Here is a 19,223-nt window from a genome sequence, read left to right on the forward strand (position 1 = left end):
ACTTGATCAAAAATACATAATATATATATTTTGATATTCATTTATACTCTCAGAAAAAAATAACGAAAACTTGATAATTTAATTAATATCTTCTTTATTAATAAATTGTAGTACGTATTTAGTATGCTTTTATAACATTTATATTTGTTCTACTTAAAAACATGAAGCATTTTGTAATAGTTTTCATAATGTAATGGTTTTATATACATGTACAATTCAATTAAATTTTTAATTATTTTGTAAGAAGCAATTAAAAAGCAATATAATGAATTGTATGAAAAACAATTGTAGCGACAACAAACGGTTGCGAACATATTTGTAAATTATGATAAAATTTATATGGAGAGTTTATATTGAAAAACTAGTTTTTAATTTCAACCGCAAACTTCAACGGAATCTAGGAGCTTATCTCCATTCAATTTTTCACCTAGTTCAAATCGTGCAAAATCTAAGACTTCTACTTGAGCATCCTTTAGAACTTGTTGTACAGAAAGACTAGGATCCAATAAAAATTCCTGATATATTAAACAGGTTTCATTATCCACATCGATAATTGGTTGGTCCACCGTATTATCTCCTACTTTTAATGGATTCATACCTGTGAGAGATGAAAAATAATATATATTTAGTATGGTATTTATTTGCTTCCCTTAATAAAATATCTGCAGATGTACTAACCAATAATGTGTTGACAAAGTTGAGTTCCAAGTATCATTTTATCCTCCTTTCCCTTGACGGCTACTAATGCTCCATATCTTCCAAAGGATATAGGTATAGGATTCATGGGAGCTGGATGCGTACCTCCAAATACTAACGCTTCACCTTGAACTCGCATACATAGAGCTCGCCTTAAAGTTATATTTTCACCAATGGTGCCTATAATTAAGGCAGAATGATCAGCTAAAGTTTTTCCATCTTTTGCAGGTAATGCTTTCAAAGTTTCCGTATCCAATAGAGTTCTTTCCACTTCATCATTATTATTCAATGTCGTAGCATGATTCAATGTGGCGGATAGCACGGTTTCTGCCAATCCATGGAATTTTTTGTTTCTCGCAACAAAATCTGTTTCACAGTTTATTTCTACTAGGGCGCCATAATTCTTCTCTACAATCACTGCGATTAAACCTTGGGTAGTACTTCTACCCTGTAGTTTAGCCGCTTGAATCCATCCATGCTGTTGCGCTTGCTCTTTCAGCCATGCTTCTGCCTACAATAAGGAAAATCTAACAAAATTCTGTTGTAAGATCATGCTCGGCGAGCATTAATATATTTTATCTTTCTTATGGAGTATAATACCTTTTGGATATCATTGGAATTGACTTCTAATGCCTTTTTACAATTTGCAAAGGTAAATCCAGTTTTCTTTCTTAGTTTAGCCAGAAGAGATTTGTTTGAGCTTTGCCATAGCAAATTGTTTGTATGAATAAATCGAATGATGCGACTAGAAATCATCTGAAATTGGCGAATAAAAAAAGTTTTCATGATAAAATGATGTAAGAATTGGCAGATTGCATTGGAGTAACTTAACCTACAAAATCTTCTAAGATATTTATGAATTTATAAAATATTTGTTTAATGAAGGAATGAAACGATAAAAATATGAAAGCATCGTTTCTTTAAAAGACAAATTAATCAACGACTTTATAACGGATCAATGATTTTCGTTGCCTGGAAACTAAAATCAATCAAAGTCGTTACTTCTACCTACGTTCAACATCGAGTTCTTAAGGAAGAGAAATATTTTAATAGAAGTCAAGAATTAAGTTAATTTTCGAAAAATGCTCATGCAACATCTGCGAAAAGCTATCTTGGGATTGTAAATTTTCTACACGCAACGATAAATTAATATTATTTAGATTTTGACGCTCACCGTGTTTTTCCCGTAATAAAAGTATTAAAAAGCGTATCCAGCGCCCTCGTACAGTGAGTGTGTAAAGTCAGAACTAAAATGATCAATTGTACGTACATTTGAAATTAAGTTATTTATCGAACAATGAAAATATAATTGCATTTACTATTGGAGATTATTATTGCGCTAAATGTAATATGAAAAAAATGGATTGTAAATGTCCGGTTGAAAGAACCGATGAAATTCAAGATGCGAAAACGCGAAAGAGACGGTCTAGCGAATTTTTTCAAACGTCTTTAGTGATGGATAGCAAAGTAGAACCTTTATTTAATTTGCCCAAAGAATTGATCAATTGTACACAATTTAAAAAGAAAAAAACGGAAAAAATCAACTTACGAAAGATATCATCGCACACGATGCGTCGATCCGAAAGAGAACAATTTCGTAGGTACGTTGATAAAACTGTTCGTATCAACTGTTCTCGTTTCCACCCTTGTTCCATATAAATTTTCTTTTCGCAGTATATTGTTTGCTCTATTTATTCGTAGGTATATAGTCGGCTTAATAACGAAACCAGAATTATCGGAAACGAAAGAGGATTTGCAGATTGACAATAATACGAATAGATATTATTATTACATTTACCACGGCGTCGATACAACTCGGATCGCACGAATTCAAGAGGATGTTTTGAAGAAAATATTAAATTTGGTACCGCGCAAATTTCGAGATAAATTTATCGATTACACGAATCAATTGTTAATCGAAATAGAAGAAGATTTTTCGCGTAATATAAAGAGGGCTGTATTAGAATCGGCATTGTTGGATCCTTATGGCGAAGATCAGCGTTACAAGGTTTTCGAATAAATTTAATGAAAACTGGGATGTTGCGAGGGAAGCATTAACGTTGAAAATTGCTGACGATGATTGTATTGTAGGATGAAACTCCGGTGGTTCGAGTCGATACTCAATGTATCGAACGATACAGGTATATTCTGGAAAAGAGCTTACATTTGATAAATCCATGCATGAGAATGACTTTAGAACAATGGATAGTCGATTACGAGTACGTAATTATGGATTTGCTTCCTCTTATTTCCAATATGTTGCTAGATCTGTATATATATATATATTTTTAGAACATTTCGTTTGATCGACTTCAAAGTAATTGCCTCGCGCAACGAGAGTTGGGATTTAATAGATTTTCAAAATTTAATCTTTCGACAAATCGCTAAGGCAAAACGCAATCTGTACAAGTCTTGGTACGGTGGTGTACAGGATATATATCTCACGGTAAAATAACGAAAACTCCTCCAATTAAATATACATATATAACTATTCTTTTATTCCAATTTAAATATAAGTAGAAAAATTGATGTTTAGAATAATAGGAAAAATGTAGTGCCCAATCCCTCGCAACGTAAGCGCTTTAAAACATTTTTCGATTGCACTGCAACGTTGATGGAGTCTCAACTGTTGGAAGTGTGCGAGAAAACCCTTCAGGATTTTATGAAATACATCGTTACGTGCGCGGTAAGTACATCCTTTAAACTTTCAACAACGTTTATGCAAACAACTATCGTTTATTACTAAATACTATCCTAACATTTTCTTTTATTCAACAGCCTTACAATCCTGGTTTTAAAATAAATTTAGTAATCAAATCGAAAGAATTGATATTCGAACCGACTTTCGAACTATTTAAAGAAACACTTTGCAATATTTTAGACAATCTTTGCGAGACGGTGCAACATTTCGAAAGGCTCGAAACTCAACTTTATCTCGACTGGGGTGGACCATTAGAATTTCTTAAAGTATAAGATAGAGAAAATTATTTAAATTTAAAAAACATTAGGATTTATAAAATGATGATTTTTCGTTTTCAGCCGAAAATATCGAAGACTATGATCGAACAATTGAAAAAACAAATTAACGATTTGATTGAACAGTTCAGGCTTGCTCCGGAAGAGCAATTAATGAAAATGAAAGAGTAATTAACGCGTTCATAAAAGTTTCTTTCGAAAATACATGTTTTAATCTTTTAATATCATAGGTACACGCATCTGTACGACGGTCAAGAAGAAAAAATTGTCAATCTTTTTCTGGCGGATCAAACGAATGCCTTAAAAAATTACAAGGAGAAGATTGAATATTATCATGAAGTTGCAATAAAAATACCATTAGAAATTGAGAAGACAATATTCGAAGAATATTTTGAAATTTCTCTCAAGACATTCATCGAATTCTTAGTTAATGAAGTTGTTGGCTTCAAAACCGCATTAATTAATCGTTTAATTACTATATATCAGACTATCGTGAAAAAGTATGCGTTGTATTCTATGTTTTATGTATACGTATTAGTTATTTCTTTACAATGTATATTAAAAAAAATGTGAATTGGAAATGTTTGAATATTCGTTATAGCGTTATAGAAGAATATAAAAGCATAGCAGATCGGGCTTTGAGTGAACCAGCAAACACCGCTATTTTAATGGAATTAATTGCTTATGTAAGGAAAGTCGACGATGTCATGCTGGCGAATATAGAAAATAAATTGCACACAATAATGAATCACATTCTCCTTCTTTCGGACTATTGCTTATTGACCGACGAAGAAATAAATAGAAATAACAGTGCCTTTCAATGGTATCATAAGATTCCTGAGATTCTAGAAGACAATCGATCGATCGTAGAGAATAAGATGAAAGAATTTCAAGATGCTCTTAAAGGTGCACTTTTAATTGTCCTACAAATGTTCCACTTTTCATAATAATTTTCAGTTATATTTTGTTCGCATCAGTTAGGTATCAAAAATTCGAAGAACAATTGGAATCTTACGCCGAACAGGTGGAGGAGGTTCAATATTGGGGAGACATAGACGAGGTGTTTCGATATCAAAAGAAAGCTCAGAACTTGGAGAATAAGTTGATCGCCGCTATGGAAAATATCGATAGATTCAACGAAGAAGAATCAGCTTTTGGCTGGGAGATAACTCAATATCCATTTCGTAAAAAAATCGCGGATCGATTGGCACCTTTTAAGAAACTCTTCGATACTGCTTGCGAATACTTAAGCAAATACGAGCAATGGATAAACTCCGTGATCGGTAGTTACGATCCAGAAACTATCGAAGACGAAGTAGGCCAAGCTTACAGAGCGATTTATAAGCTGGAAAAAAGTTTTCAAGAGCCTGACTCTAGAAATTTGGCTGCTACGGTACTCGACAAAATAGAAGATTTTAAAGATCGTATACCTGTTGTCTTGACACTCGGTAACCCAGGAATAAAAGCTCGACATTGGGATCAAATCTCGACGATTATTAACATTCCTATTAAATTTGATGACGATCTAACTCTTGGAAAAGTACTCGATATGCATCTGGACAGATATATCGGTCAGCTCGAAGGTATATCCGAGGCTGCTACCAAGGAGAGCACTTTAGAGAGGGGTATGGATAAGATGGAAAAAGAATGGTCAGATTTGGTTTTTACTATCAATCTTTATAAAGACACTGGCACCTATGTGGTTGCTAGCGTCGACGAGATACAATTATTGCTAGACGATCATATTATGAAAGCTATTACTATTAGAAATTCGCCTTACATTAAACCCTTCGAATCACGAATTCTGTAAGTTCGATCCTCTATCTATCTTATTTTCATTTGTTTCAACAATTTTGTAATTTGATCTATCCTTAATAGGAAATGGTTACACAAGTTACATTTATTGGAAGATATTTTAGATCATTGGTTGAAAGTTCAATCGATCTGGATGTATTTGGAACCGATTTTTTCGTCTCCTGATATTCAACAGCAAATGCCAGAGGAAGGCCGAAGATTTTCAGCGGTCGACAAGACGTGGCGTGATATAATGAAAACTGTCGAGGCCGATCCTCGCGTAATGACCGTCATCGAAATAGATAAAATGTTGGAAAGGTTGAAGAAAAGTTTTGCTTTTCTCGAATTAATTCAGAAAGGTCTTAATGATTATTTGGAGAAGAAGAGACTTTTCTTTCCTCGCTTTTTCTTCTTGTCGAACGACGAGTTATTAGAAATACTTTCGGAGACGAAAGATCCTACGAGGTAAAAGCATTTTAATACGCGATCAGGATATGACATATATAACATTGCAATAAATTGATCATATGAAATATAGAGTTCAGCCACATTTGAAGAAATGTTTCGAAGGAATAGCCAAACTAAAGTTCAACGAAGAACTCGAAGTATTAGCAATGAGATCGTCCGAAGGCGAAGAGGTTCCTTTGATAGATGTGATATCGACAATGGCAGCGAGAGGACAAGTTGAGAAATGGTTGATCGAATTGGAAAGGATAATGCGAGAAAGCATACGCCAAGTCGTAAAAGATGCGATAGACGCTTATTTCATAAAGGAAAGAACGGCATGGGTTTTAGATTGGCCTGGACAAACGATTCTTTGCGTTGGACAAATGTATTGGACTCAGCAAGTCGAAGAGGCGATGTTACGAGGCGTTGGCGGTCTACGCGAGTATTTCGATCAATGCCAAAGAGAATTAAATGACATCATTGTGCTAATAAGAGGAAAGTTATCCAAACAGAATCGTATTTCATTAGGTAATCAAATGTATTCAACGTCATTTTAGTAATAATTCTTTTTCTTCGCTAAATTTGATCGATTTCCCGAATATTAGAAGCCTTGGTTACATTGGACGTTCACGGAAAGGACGTGCTAGAAGGTCTCTGCGAGGAAGAAGTTACGAAAAACACCGATTTCAGGTGGCTTTGTCAACTTCGTTATTATTGGCTGGTAAATAGAATTTGAATAAATATCTAAATACAATGATTTAGATTGGCACGCGTATCGATAGTATCGATTCTTTTTGATTAGACCGAGAACATGTGGGCTTATATGATAAATTCGTATCTACCGTATGGTTACGAATATCTTGGAAATACATCGAGATTAGTGATCACCCCGTTGACCGATCGATGTTATCGAACATTGTTCGGCGCTTTGAATCTTCATTTGGGTGGGGCACCCGAAGGACCGGCAGGAACTGGAAAAACCGAGACTACGAAGGATCTGGCTAAAGCAATGGCCAAGCAATGCGTCGTTTTCAATTGTTCCGAAGGTCTCGATTATTTAGCTCTCGGTAAATTTTTCAAAGGTATTGCTTCTTGCGGCGCTTGGTCTTGCTTCGACGAGTTCAATCGAATAGATCTCGAAGTTCTATCGGTGGTTGCGCAACAAATCTTAACCATACAACGCGCCATCAATGCCAAGGCCGAAAAAATCATCTTCGAGGGAACGGAGATCTTTTTAGATCCTACCTGTGCTATTTTCATCACGATGAATCCTGGCTACGCCGGAAGATCGGAATTACCGGACAATTTGAAAGCTCTATTCCGACCGGTTGCTATGATGGTACCGGATTATGCGCTCATAGCTGAAAATACACTTTATTCTTATGGTTTCTATAACGGAAGACCTCTAGCAGTTAAAATCAGTACGGCTTACAAGCTATGTTCCGAGCAACTTAGCAGTCAGCATCATTACGATTACGGTATGAGAGCCGTCAAGTCGGTCCTAGTTGCCGCTGGAAATTTGAAATTAAGATATCCCGATGAATCGGAAGATATATTAGTATTGAGAAGTATCTTGGACGTTAATCTACCAAAGTTCCTCGTCCACGATCTTCCACTCTTTCAGGGAATCGCTTCGGATTTATTTCCTGGCATTGTGCTACCTGCTCCAGATTACACGCATATCAATGAATGCACGAGAGACGCCTGTCGCGCGGCAAATATTCAATGTACGGATTTCTTTCTCGAGAAAATACAACAGATCTACGAGATGATGATCGTTAGACACGGGTTCATGATCGTCGGTTTACCCTTTGGCGGAAAGACTTCCGCCTACAGGATGTTGGCCGATTGCCTGGCTTTGCTCGAGGATCGTGGACTGATGGATGAGCATCGAGTGGAGATTACCGTCATCAATCCCAAGGCTATCACGATGGGTCAACTTTATGGTCAGTTCGATCCTGCCTCTCACGAGTGGACCGATGGAGTGCTCGCTGTTAGTTATAGGGCATTTGCGGTTTCTACTAACGAGAACAGAAAGTGGTTGGTATTCGACGGGCCCGTAGATGCACTCTGGATAGAAAATATGAATACCGTATTGGATGACAACAAAAAGCTTTGTCTCACCTCGGGGGAAATTATCCAGTTGGCACCCACCACAAATTTAATTTACGAACCCATGGATTTGGAGGTATTTAAGATTATGCGTCACAAATAATATATCAAATATAATTGAATATTATCATTTTTAATTTAGGTTGCCTCTCCGGCTACCGTATCAAGATGCGGTATGATCTACATGGAACCTATCAGTCTTGGTTGGAAACCACTGTTAACTTCTTGGCTAAATACGCTTCCTCCTTCTATCCACGAGCACCTTAAACATCACCTCGAGGAAATGTATATGAGATTCTGTCCACCTCTCTTACACTTGATACGTCGTTGCGGGGCTAAGGTAGATATATTGGTTCTATAGATTTTCCTTTTCTTATTTAATTTCATAACTTTTTCGTAATATAAGGAAATGATCAATATGCCGGATGCCAACTTGACGAGATCCGTTATGCATCTCTTTGATTGCTTCATGGACGATTTTTACGATGAAAATTATATGCAATCGTTATCGGATTTGGATGTCAGAGCTCAAGTGGAGGTAATACTTTTTTTTCTATTCACTTTGACACACGTTAGGGGTGTGGCGTGTTAAAGAGAAAACGATTAAAATATTATTTCATGTTTCAAATAGGGTTGCTTCTTATTTTCGTGTATTTGGACGATGGGAGGTACGCTGATGGTGAATTATCGCGAATGGTTCAACGTACTTTTTAGAGCGTTGTTAACTCCAGAATTTTCTAATGACGTAAAAGAACGTTTTTCCATAACCGATGAAATTCCTGATTTAAAAAAACCCTATATCGCTATTATACCAACCATTGGATTGGTTTACGATTATAAATTTGTAAAAGAAGGTAGAGGAAAGTGGAAACCATGGGCGGACGATCTGCAAGATGCTCCAGCAATACCGAAAGATATACCAGTCAATCAAATAATTGTTACTACCATCGAGACAATACGATATTTTCATCTTTTCCGAAGTTTGATATGTCACCATAAGCCTGTGCTTCTGGTTGGTCCGACTGGTACAGGAAAGTCGGTATACATTATGGATTTTCTTCTTAAGAGGAATAATTCGGAGATATTCAAGCCGCTCTTTGTAATATTCTCGGCACAAACCACGGCCAATCAGACGCAGGATATTATTATGAGTAAATTAGATAGAAGGAGGAAAGGAGTGTACGGTGCTACGCCTGGTTCTCACTGCGTCGTTTTCGTCGATGACCTTTCCATGCCGCAAAAAGAAGAATTTGGTGCTCAGCCACCCATCGAATTGCTCAGACAATTATTGGATCATTGGACTTGGTACGATTTCAAGGAAATCGTACCGATCAAGCTGATGGATGTCCAATTAATTTGCGCGATGGGACCACCATCGACCGGTCTCGATGTTACGCCCAGATTCAAGAGACACTTCGTTACGTTAGCCGTTTCCGAGTTCGACGACGATGTCATGGTGATGATCTTCGGTAAAATTATGTCTTGGCATTTGGAAAGTCAAGGTTTTTCTCCTCTCTTCGAGTGTTGCATTGATTACATCGTTAATGCTACGTTGGATATTTACAAAAAGACAAAACTGCATCTTTTACCTACCCCTGCCAAATCTCATTATTTATTCAATCTGCGGGATTTTTCAAGAGTCATTCAAGGCGTCTTACTTTCCACCCCCGATTCGATCATTAGCCCCGTAAGCGAGAACGAACATCGTCATTTATTTTATACTTATGGTTAGTATTAATGTTCGACAATGTTTCATAGGTTGAGATGAAACGTTTGTGGGTTCACGAAGTTCTTCGCGTTTACGGGGATCGTCTCGTGGATGATATCGACACTCGATGGCTGATCGCACAAATGAAAGAAACACTGAGCGATCATATGAAAGATACTATGGAACATCTTTTCAATGATCTGCTCGAACGATTTGAAACCGAGGTAAAATAAGTAGCAATGAAATTATTCTTACGTTTCTAATTTATTTGTATATCTCGTCAGATAACGGATTTGCATCTAAGGAATTTAGTTTATTGCGATTTTCACGATCCACTAGCCGATAAAAAATTATACGTAGAGGTCGACTTGGACGAACTCGCTGTCACGGTAGAAGATTATTTAACGGAATACAACGAGTTATCGAGAACACCCATGAATCTGGTTCTATTTAGGTTTGAACTCTTTTCATACCACGTAAGTAAGATGCGTCAGGGTTTAGATGCGTAAGATATTATATATTTGTCGTCAGATTCGCGATAGAACATCTTTCAAAGATTTGCCGAGTAATGATGCAGCCACGGAGTCATGCATTGCTCGTCGGCGTCGGCGGATCCGGTCGGCAATCGTTAACTAGGCTAGCTGCTCACATCTCGGATTACGATCTTTTCCAAGTGGAGATGTCTCAACAATACGGTCTACACGAGTGGCACGAAGACTTGAAGAATATTTTGAGGAGAAGTGCTGCCAGCGACTTGCACACCGTATTCCTTTTTATGGACACTCAGATCAAGGAGGAAACGTTTTTGGAAGATGTTAGCAATTTGTTGAATTCCGGCGAGGTCCCGAATCTTTTTACCGGCGAGGAGAAATCGGAGATATGCGAGAAAATGCGACTAATCGATAGGCAGAGAGACAAATCGATGCAAACCGATGGAAGTCCCGTAGCACTGTTCAACTTTTTCGTACAAACCGTCCGCGAGCATTTGCACGTGGTCGTGACGATGTCACCGATCGGTAACAATTTTCGAATAAGAATTCGTAAGTTTCCTGCTTTAGTCAGCTGTTGTACGATCGATTGGCTGCAACCTTGGCCGGAGGACGCACTCCTCGCGGTGGCTACTCAATTCTTAAACGAGATAGAAATGCCCGTGGAAGAACGCGAGGCCTGCATCGAAATGTGTCAATTCTTTCATACGTCTACGCAGGATCTGTCGAAGGAATTTTTAAAAAAGGCCAAGAGATACAATTACGTCACTCCCACCTCTTATCTCGAATTAATTAACACGTTCAAAGATCTTCTCGGGAAGAAAAGGAGGGAAGTTGTCGAAGGTAAGAGAAGATACGAGGCGGGTCTCGAAAAGTTGGACAGTACGCATAGACAGGTAGAAAAGATGCAAGAGATATTGGTGGCGTTGCAACCGAAATTGATAATCGCCGCCAAAGATGTCGAGGCAATGTTTCGCGACGTGCAAAACGAGAGCGAAGAAGTCAGCGCGATGGAGCAAATTGTCAAAGAAGACGAACAAGCTGCTTTGGTAAATCAATTCTTAATAAATAAAAACAAATACTCTTCACGTCTTCACGTCTGTTGTTTCGAATAATGCAGGTGGTTGCGGGGGAGGCAGATGCTATACGCGCGGAATGCGATGCCGATTTGCAAGAAGTTATGCCGATATTAAACGAAGCAAACGCCGCCTTGAACACCCTGACACCCCAAGATATTCAGATCGTTAAATCTATGAAGCGTCCACCAGCTGGCGTGAGACTAGTCATGGCGGCTGTTTGCATATTAAAAGTATGTAATTATTTCCTTAATATTTTCATAATTGCGTGGATAATACTTAAACTTGATCTATCCGTTACAGGACGTTAAGCCCGAAAGAGTTCAGACGCCGGAAGGAATGGTAGACGATTATTGGAAGGCCTCTCTTCGAATTCTCGGGGATATGAAATTCCTAGAATCCCTTTTATTTTTCGACAAAGATAATATACCGGAAAGAATAATGACAAAGATACGTACGACTATATTGACAAATCCGGATTTCGATCCTGAAAGAATTAGGCACGTTTCTACGGCTTGCGAGGGTCTATGCAGATGGGTTTTCGCGTTGTCCGAATACGACAAGGTCGCTAAAGTCGTTGCACCTAAAAAGCAAGCATTGGCTCAAGCGGAAGCCGACTACGCGGATGCTATGGATCAATTGAACCTAAAGAGGAGCCAGTTGCAAGAGGTGCAAGAAAGATTGAACAAATTGCAAACGCTTTTGGCTAGGAGAGAGGCCGAATACAAAACCATGACCGACGAAGTTCACGATTGCGAGGAAAAACTCAGAAGAGCCAAGGAGTTGATCGGCGGTTTAGGAGGAGAATATACGAGATGGTCTGACACCGCTATAGCCTTGGGAGAACGTTACTATACGTTAACGGGGGACGTCCTTATTGGATCCGGTATCGTAGCCTATTTGGGCGTATTTACGATGCAATATCGACAGAAACAAATTGAAAATTGGATACAAATTTGTACGGATCTTCGCGTTATTTGCGCCCAAGATTATCAATTGACGCAAGTTCTTGGCGACCCTGTCTTGATCAGATCGTGGAATATCTTTGGTCTTCCGAGCGATCTCTTCTCGATCGATAACGGTATAATTGTGACCAATGCTCGACGATGGCCGCTCATGATCGATCCTCAAAGTCAAGCGAACAAGTGGCTGAAGAATATGGAGAGGGCCTCCAACATTAACGTTATTAGATTGGACCAATTGGATTATATGAGAGTTCTCGAGAATGCTATAACGTTCGGTCAACCTGTCTTACTCGAAAACGTTGGGGAAGAATTGGATGCCGCTCTGGAACCTCTTTTATTGAAGCAGACTTTTAAATCTGGCGGTGCGATTTGCATTAAAGTCGGGGACTCCATTATCGAGTATTCCGATAACTTTCGGTACGTTTCTGCACATCTACGTACAAATTGACGATATTCTTTAGCGATCAAACTTTCCATTAGATTCTTCTATTTCGCGTTCTTCCGTCGCGTAGGTTTATTAAATCTTTCGACGGATACGTTTTTCAGATTTTACATCACCACGAAATTGCGCAACCCCCATTATCTACCCGAAGTAATTGTCAAAGTTACCTTATTGAATTTCATGATTACCCCAATTGGATTGGAGGATCAGCTTTTGGGTATTGTCGTTGCGAAAGAGAGACCAGATTTGGAGTCGGAAAAAAATCAATTAATCATTCAGGGTGCCGCTAATAAAAAGTACGCGAAAGTTGATGTGCTGCGATTGTTATATACGTGTTATAGAAAATATATATTACTATTATTTTGCGTAGAATGTTAAAGGAAATAGAAGACAAAATATTGAAAGTGTTATCCGGGTCCGAGGAGAATATTCTCGAAGATGAAACAGCGATTCACATTCTCAGTTCTTCGAAAATTCTTGCCGACGAAATTCAAGTTAAACAAGCGGCTGCCGAAGTCACCGAAAAGTCTATAGATGAGGCAAGATCGCAATACGCACCTATTGCCGTTCATAGTACCGTTCTCTTCTTTACAATCGGTAAGATTTCTTCGAACGTTCTCGTATCGTCGAACTAACGATATCAAACATTTGCGATTTTCCAGCAATTTTGGCGAATATCGATCCGATGTATCAGTATTCTCTGGTTTGGTTCGTCAATCTTTTTAAAAAAAATATCGATAATACACCAGTAGTCGACGATATAGAACAACGATTGCAAGATCTTACCAAGTTTTTCACTCGTTCGCTTTACGTGAACATATGCCGGTCGTTGTTTGAGAAAGATAAGCTTCTTTTTTCTCTACTTCTGGTGGTAAATCTGTTGAACAAGAAAGGAGAGATATCGATGGCACAATGGATGTTTCTGCTAACAGGCGGTGTCGGTCTTGAGAACCCTTTCGAAAATCCTACCCAATGGCTTCCTACAAAGTCCTGGGATGAACTGTGTCGCTTGAACGAAGTTACGGGTTTTTTGGTAAGAGAGATCATATTTCTTTTCCGATCAAAATAAGGCTAAAGTATGGAAACTTATCGCGCACTTTTTATTTTCTATATTCGTTTGAATCCAATGGTTTTTATATTGACAGGGAATCAAAGATGTTTTTGTAAAAAACATCGACGCTTGGAAATCTATATTTGATGACAAGGAACCTGATAAATTAACTTTCCCCGAACCTTACGATAAACTTTCCACGTTTGAAAGAATGTTAGTCTTACGGTGTATACGACCTGACAAAGTTGTGCCTGCTGTACAACATTTTGTCGAAGGTAAGTTATACGAAATATAACTGGATATATAATATACTGAAATATATACTCTTGTTCTCTTTTGTAGAAATAATAGGACGAGAATTCATCGAACCGCCGCCATTCGATTTGATAGCTTCTTACGCGGATTCCTATTCTTGTATACCCCTTATATTTGTTCTAACACCTGGTGCAGATCCTATGGCAATTTTATTGAAATTCGCCGATGATCAAGGCTTTGGAACCAACAGGCTTTTTTCCTTGTCCCTTGGTCAGGGACAAGGTGTTATCGCTGTAGAACTCATAGACGAGGGTACGAAAAATGGTACTTGGGTAGTTTTACAAAATTGTCACCTTGCTAAAAGTTTTATGCCACATCTGGAAAAGGTGAACGATTCTACTAGTTGTCGCGTTATCTACATATATATTTCTAAAGACGAATATAAAATGACCAAATAATCCTTTTTTTAGATTTGCGAGAGTTTTACCACCGAAACGGTGCATCCAGATTTTCGATTATGGTTGACCAGCTATCCGGTCGATCATTTTCCAGTTAGCATACTTCAAGATGGAATTAAGATGACCAATGAACCTCCCAAGGGATTGCGTGCTAATATCATTAGATCTTACTTACAAGTAATACTTACGATGAGATTATATTGTAAGTAATCCAACAATATCGTATAAATTTAAAAATCTATTTTCCAACGATATACGTAGGATCCCATGTCGGACGAAGAATTTTTCGAATCTTCGAAGCAGAAGGAGAATCTAAAGAAACTTTTATTTTGTCTCTGCTTCTTCCATGCGATTGTTCAGGAACGAAGGAAATTCGGTCCGATCGGTTGGAACAATCAATATGAATTTAACGAGACAGATCTTAGAATCAGTGCTTTACAGTTGAAAATTTTCTTGGATCAATACGACGACGTTCAGTTCACTGCACTCAAATATTTGGCAGGTTCGAAGCAATAATTATTACGACGAATTGTTTTTACGATACGCGAACAAAAGATGATTATTATTTTAAGGGGAATGTAATTACGGTGGACGAGTAACCGACGAATGGGATCGAAGAACGTTAATAACGATTTTAAAGAAATTCTATTGCGTGGAATCCATAACGATAGAAAATTATTCCTTTGACGAAAGTGGTATTTATTATGTGCCGCAAGTCGATAAACACGAAGAATTTCTGAAATACGTTAGATCGTTTCCTATGACAACCGCTCCCAGCGTTTTTGGCATGAACGAGAATGCAGACATTATAAAGGATCAACAAGAAACGCATTTGATGTTCTCGTCGCTTCTGACTACTCAGGTATATTGCAAAAATATAGCAAACAGTCGTTCGAGTTTTATCTTCGTTTGCAATTCATTATAATTTTATTTTCCTTGATGTCGTTGCACAGGAATTGCAAATGGTAAAGGTAAGTTACGTTTTATAAACCAAGTGAGATATAAAATATACTAATTATACTTGTTTTTTTCTGCGTGGAATTAGATCAAAAGATTAAGGAGTAAGGTAAAACCAAATAATAATGTTAAATGTGCAATTATTGTGATATTGAGGTAATAAATTTTTTATTTGTAGGATACAGCTGAAACTGAAATGGATACAGGAAAATCGCAAGACGACATCGTGTATGGTGTCGCCGAAGACATTTTGACAAAGTTGCCAAATGATTTTGACCTCGCTGTTGCATTGGAAAAATATCCTACCCTCTACGAAGAAAGCATGAACACGGTATTGGTGCAAGAAATGGGAAGATTCAACAAGCTCCTGCAAACGATTAGGGGCAGTCTCGTGAACGTTCAGAAAGCGATCAAAGGTATAAGATGAATCGGTTTTCGGGCTTCAAAGACTTTTCATTGCATTGGAAAATTGACCTCAGGTCTCGTGATCATGAACCCGGACCTCGAAGAAGTATACACGTCGATAATGATAGGAAAGATATCGCAAATATGGATGAGAAATTCTTATCCGTCTTTGAAACCGTTAGGCAGTTATATTCTCGATTTCTTGAAAAGATTGGCTTTCCTCCAGGTGATCATTTGGATTGAATTTTGTATACACGTAACTTACACCGATGCAAATTGTTTCTTTCATTCGATCAACAGACGTGGTACGACGAGGGTGTACCAACGACATTCTGGATCTCCGGATTTTACTTTACCCAAGCTTTTCTTACCGGTGCTCGACAAAATTATGCGAGAAAGTACAAGATTCCGATAGATCTGTTAATATACGATTTCGAACCATTGCGAGAGACAACATTTCACGCACCACCCGAAGATGGAGTATACGTTTTTGGATTATTTCTCGACGGGGCCCGTTTCAATATGTCGACTATGAAATTAGACGAGTCCTTGCCAAAAATTTTATACGAAAGTGTACCATACGTGAGTGATCTCTCTTTAATAGTCTAAAAATCTTATTCAAATTGTAGATGTCCTTTATCTTGTATTTTAGATATGGTTTATTCCAAAGAAGAAAGAAGAAATAAAGGAGAGAAATACTTACACCTGTCCAGTTTACAAGACAGCAGAAAGGAAGGGTGTACTTTCGACGACTGGACATTCGACGAACTTTGTAATCGCGGTATGGCTCCCGACGGAACTTCCATCCGAGCATTGGATTCTCAGAGGCGTCGCCATGTTGTGTCAATTGTCGCATTAACGGAAACGAGAAAGGGGATCACTAGGCTTCTATAATCTTCCTTCTCTCTCTCTCTCTCTCTTTCTTTCAATACGCGCGCGCGCGCGCGGCCATAGACCAAGAGAAAAAGAACAAAAAGGAAAGGATTGGAAGGCCTTGAAAGAAGCCTTCAATTTTGTTTACACTTCATTCATGCACAATCACGTAGACGTAACGTTGACCGGCTCTAACAACGATGAGAGAATTCACGCGTAAGAGTGTACCCGTAGTCGACGATATGGATTTTATCGGCAATTAAAAATAGCCTTTGCTGCTTCACACTTGACGTCCTTCGATCGAAACATCGAGATTTTCTTTTCTCCTTACATTCTCTCCGGATCTGGAACAATTACTTAACATTATATATATATATATGTCCATTTATTTATTATAAGAAATGATATAAAATTTTCGCAAGAGTTTGCGCTGGGGGGATGATTGCAAGTACACGTAATACTTATCGGGAAAATATCGGGTAGGACTATTGTAAAATATCGGAGAAAATTCATATTTTTCGATACACGCGGCTAGCTTTCGATGAAAATATTGCAAAAGGTAATGCGTCTCTCTCTCTCCCTCCCTCTTTTTCTTTACATACGAAAGAGGATATTCGAGCTCTCGTTGCAACATCAAAGCCATCTTTCGAAGAAGGAGGCGAATCGAGCGCGCGAATCGAACGGCTTTCCATCGTATAAACTCAACATTTTCATGCAAGCTGCATCCAACTAAATCCAGCGGTGCACATTCGACGAATAAACTCGCGCATACGAGCTTAACTTATCCCCGATGTATGCTAGAACTCATCGTATTCCGCTTCGCACAGTTAACATTCGGAACAAAACGGAGCTTTTGTTCGATCAGTCGACATCGTTCGACTTATAACTCGCGATTTATAACCCACGGTTAAAACCTACCATCGACATTGACTAAATATTTAACTCATTCCAATTCGCACAATTCCAACTTATTCTCGATGAACGAAGAACGATTGACGTTCGACTGATTGATCAAAAGAAAGAAATAAATAAAGAAAGAAAGAAAGAACGAATCAAAATCTCAATTCTATTTCATCCACCGACATTCGTTCGTCCTATTCGATTAGTTTCAACCCTTAGGACTATACTACTTCTTTCATTCTCCCCTATCGTCAATCTTTGTAGAACGATTGATCTACGCGATCACGAGAACTTTTCCCGTGAAAAATCTCTACCGTGATCGTTCGTCTTCTCTCGTGAACCAACCCCATCGAACGGATAGAAAATTTGAAGAAAACGCTGCGCCAAGAGTTTATCTTTACTCGAGAGAGAAGAGAAGATTGTTTCGATATCGATCGTGTATTGGACATAGTTGAGCCAGATATTCTCAACTTTAAAATAACTGAAATTACCCGTTTCACATCGAGATAGTACACTTAGCGATATAGAAGAATGATATTTAACAAAGAAATGAAAATTCATTTTTCGTCGAGTATCGGAAGTACCTATCAACATTCAAATCGATAGGAAAATATTTGAAGGACTCCGGTGAGGATCTTTCGCGTTCGATTAATCGAAACGACAATCATCTTGGATGTGTGTTTTTTCTTTTCTCAGGTAAAACGTGAATTCTTATGCAAATCGTTATCGTAAATATTGCGAGGGGATATCGGGAGGGTGAAGGCAGGTGCGGGAGAGATTTCGAAGGCGAGGCAACGTGTATATACGTTCGTGAGAGAGGGGGAGGGAGAGAGAGAGAGAGAGATAGAAGAGCCGCGGGCGTCGTGGTAGCATCGAGGTGGAGGAAAAGTGGGTGGCGGGTGTACGTGTGTGCGTTACCTCTACTATACCTCGGTGGCGGCACCCTGTCTACCCGGACCGAGATCGCCGGAGGCTCGTTGCCTAGCGACCCCGTATTGATCTCTCCCCGTATCTCGGATTTTCCCCTTTCTCCATCTATCCCTCATACTCCAGAGCTTCCTCCCTCTTTCTCGTCCCCGTCTCGTTAATCTTCGTCCTTTCTCCTACGTCCCTTCTACAAAACGATATTCCATCATTCTTTCCTTTCGTCCCAAACCCACCCCCCTCCGGCCTCCTTCCACATGATTTTTTCTTTCCTTCTTTCGTCCTTCTCGATGAATTTTCCCATGGAATTTCGAGTGCCCGGCTCGTTTATTAGGATAAACGAGTAGTCGCGTTAACGGTCAATTCGAATAGGTTCGTAGAAAAAAAAAAAAATAATCACCGATCAATGGCCTTCATTTCTCTCTAATTATTACGTAGGAGTACGAAATGCGAGAGTACGCAAAATGACTGTCTACTTTAAGATAATTTCATAACTAAAAATATCTACGTGTCTGAAAATGTATAGGAAGCTTTCCGCGAAAGCTTCCATTCGTCAAGATTTTCTTCTTAACAATCTCGATTTATGGAACGTCTATTCATTTTTAATACCTCATTAGAATCGGTTCGTATATTCACGAACACCCATTGATATAATTAGTCAACAAGCGAGTGAAATTTAAGATCGAGTGTCTTGGC

The 19,223-nt window shown here is 38.4% G+C and overlaps 4 protein-coding genes across 6 annotated transcripts; 3 read left to right on the forward strand and 1 right to left on the reverse strand.

The window, feature by feature from the left end:
• Positions 1 to 117: 117 nt before the first annotated feature.
• On the reverse strand, positions 118 to 16,559 carry LOC122522888 (elongation factor Ts, mitochondrial). 3 transcript variants are annotated; one of them, XM_043644251.1, is made up of 5 exons: positions 16,534 to 16,559; positions 1,871 to 1,943; positions 1,297 to 1,452; positions 679 to 1,207; positions 118 to 598 (listed from the first exon to the last, which is right to left on the reverse strand). In XM_043644251.1, exons 3-5 carry the CDS (start codon positions 1,450 to 1,452, stop codon positions 375 to 377), a joined length of 909 nt encoding a protein of 302 aa, XP_043500186.1. In that variant the 5' UTR covers positions 1,871 to 1,943; positions 16,534 to 16,559; the 3' UTR covers positions 118 to 374. The 3 variants fall into 3 exon arrangements, with proteins under 3 accessions (XP_043500186.1, XP_043500184.1, XP_043500185.1); XM_043644249.1 differs by lacking the exons at positions 1,871 to 1,943; positions 16,534 to 16,559 and adding an exon at positions 2,246 to 2,272; XM_043644250.1 differs by lacking the exons at positions 1,871 to 1,943; positions 16,534 to 16,559 and adding an exon at positions 1,709 to 1,850.
• LOC122522889 (dynein axonemal heavy chain 7-like) lies at positions 2,248 to 2,988 on the forward strand. Its single transcript, XM_043644252.1, has 3 exons — positions 2,248 to 2,297; positions 2,398 to 2,704; positions 2,788 to 2,988. The coding sequence occupies exons 1-3, from the start codon at positions 2,266 to 2,268 to the stop codon at positions 2,986 to 2,988; spliced, it is 540 nt and encodes a 179-aa protein (XP_043500187.1). The 5' UTR covers positions 2,248 to 2,265.
• LOC122523301 (dynein axonemal heavy chain 7-like) lies at positions 2,964 to 4,212 on the forward strand (the record flags this gene model as incomplete). Its single annotated transcript, XM_043644972.1, has 5 exons — positions 2,964 to 3,142; positions 3,233 to 3,382; positions 3,475 to 3,663; positions 3,736 to 3,839; positions 3,903 to 4,212. Coding segments are annotated over exons 2-5 (675 nt in total), but the record flags the coding sequence as incomplete, so codon positions are not given.
• On the forward strand, positions 4,210 to 16,993 carry LOC122522890 (dynein axonemal heavy chain 7-like). The gene is made up of 28 exons (XM_043644254.1): positions 4,210 to 4,578; positions 4,650 to 5,478; positions 5,551 to 5,931; positions 6,005 to 6,441; positions 6,519 to 6,634; positions 6,716 to 8,101; positions 8,168 to 8,365; positions 8,432 to 8,563; positions 8,657 to 9,712; positions 9,784 to 9,957; positions 10,018 to 10,187; positions 10,265 to 11,270; positions 11,342 to 11,530; positions 11,601 to 12,679; positions 12,809 to 13,000; positions 13,075 to 13,301; positions 13,367 to 13,737; positions 13,850 to 14,030; positions 14,098 to 14,396; positions 14,481 to 14,645; positions 14,730 to 14,970; positions 15,041 to 15,330; positions 15,422 to 15,439; positions 15,514 to 15,534; positions 15,604 to 15,841; positions 15,905 to 16,056; positions 16,131 to 16,412; positions 16,483 to 16,993. The coding sequence occupies exons 1-28, from the start codon at positions 4,224 to 4,226 to the stop codon at positions 16,687 to 16,689; spliced, it is 10,392 nt and encodes a 3,463-aa protein (XP_043500189.1). The 5' UTR covers positions 4,210 to 4,223; the 3' UTR covers positions 16,690 to 16,993.
• The last annotated feature ends 2,230 nt before the right edge of the window (positions 16,994 to 19,223 follow it).

The sequence above is a fragment of the Polistes fuscatus genome, unplaced genomic scaffold, assembly GCF_010416935.1.
Source record: "Polistes fuscatus isolate 324 unplaced genomic scaffold, CU_Pfus_HIC Scaffold6, whole genome shotgun sequence".
Classification (NCBI taxonomy): domain Eukaryota; kingdom Metazoa; phylum Arthropoda; class Insecta; order Hymenoptera; family Vespidae; genus Polistes; species Polistes fuscatus.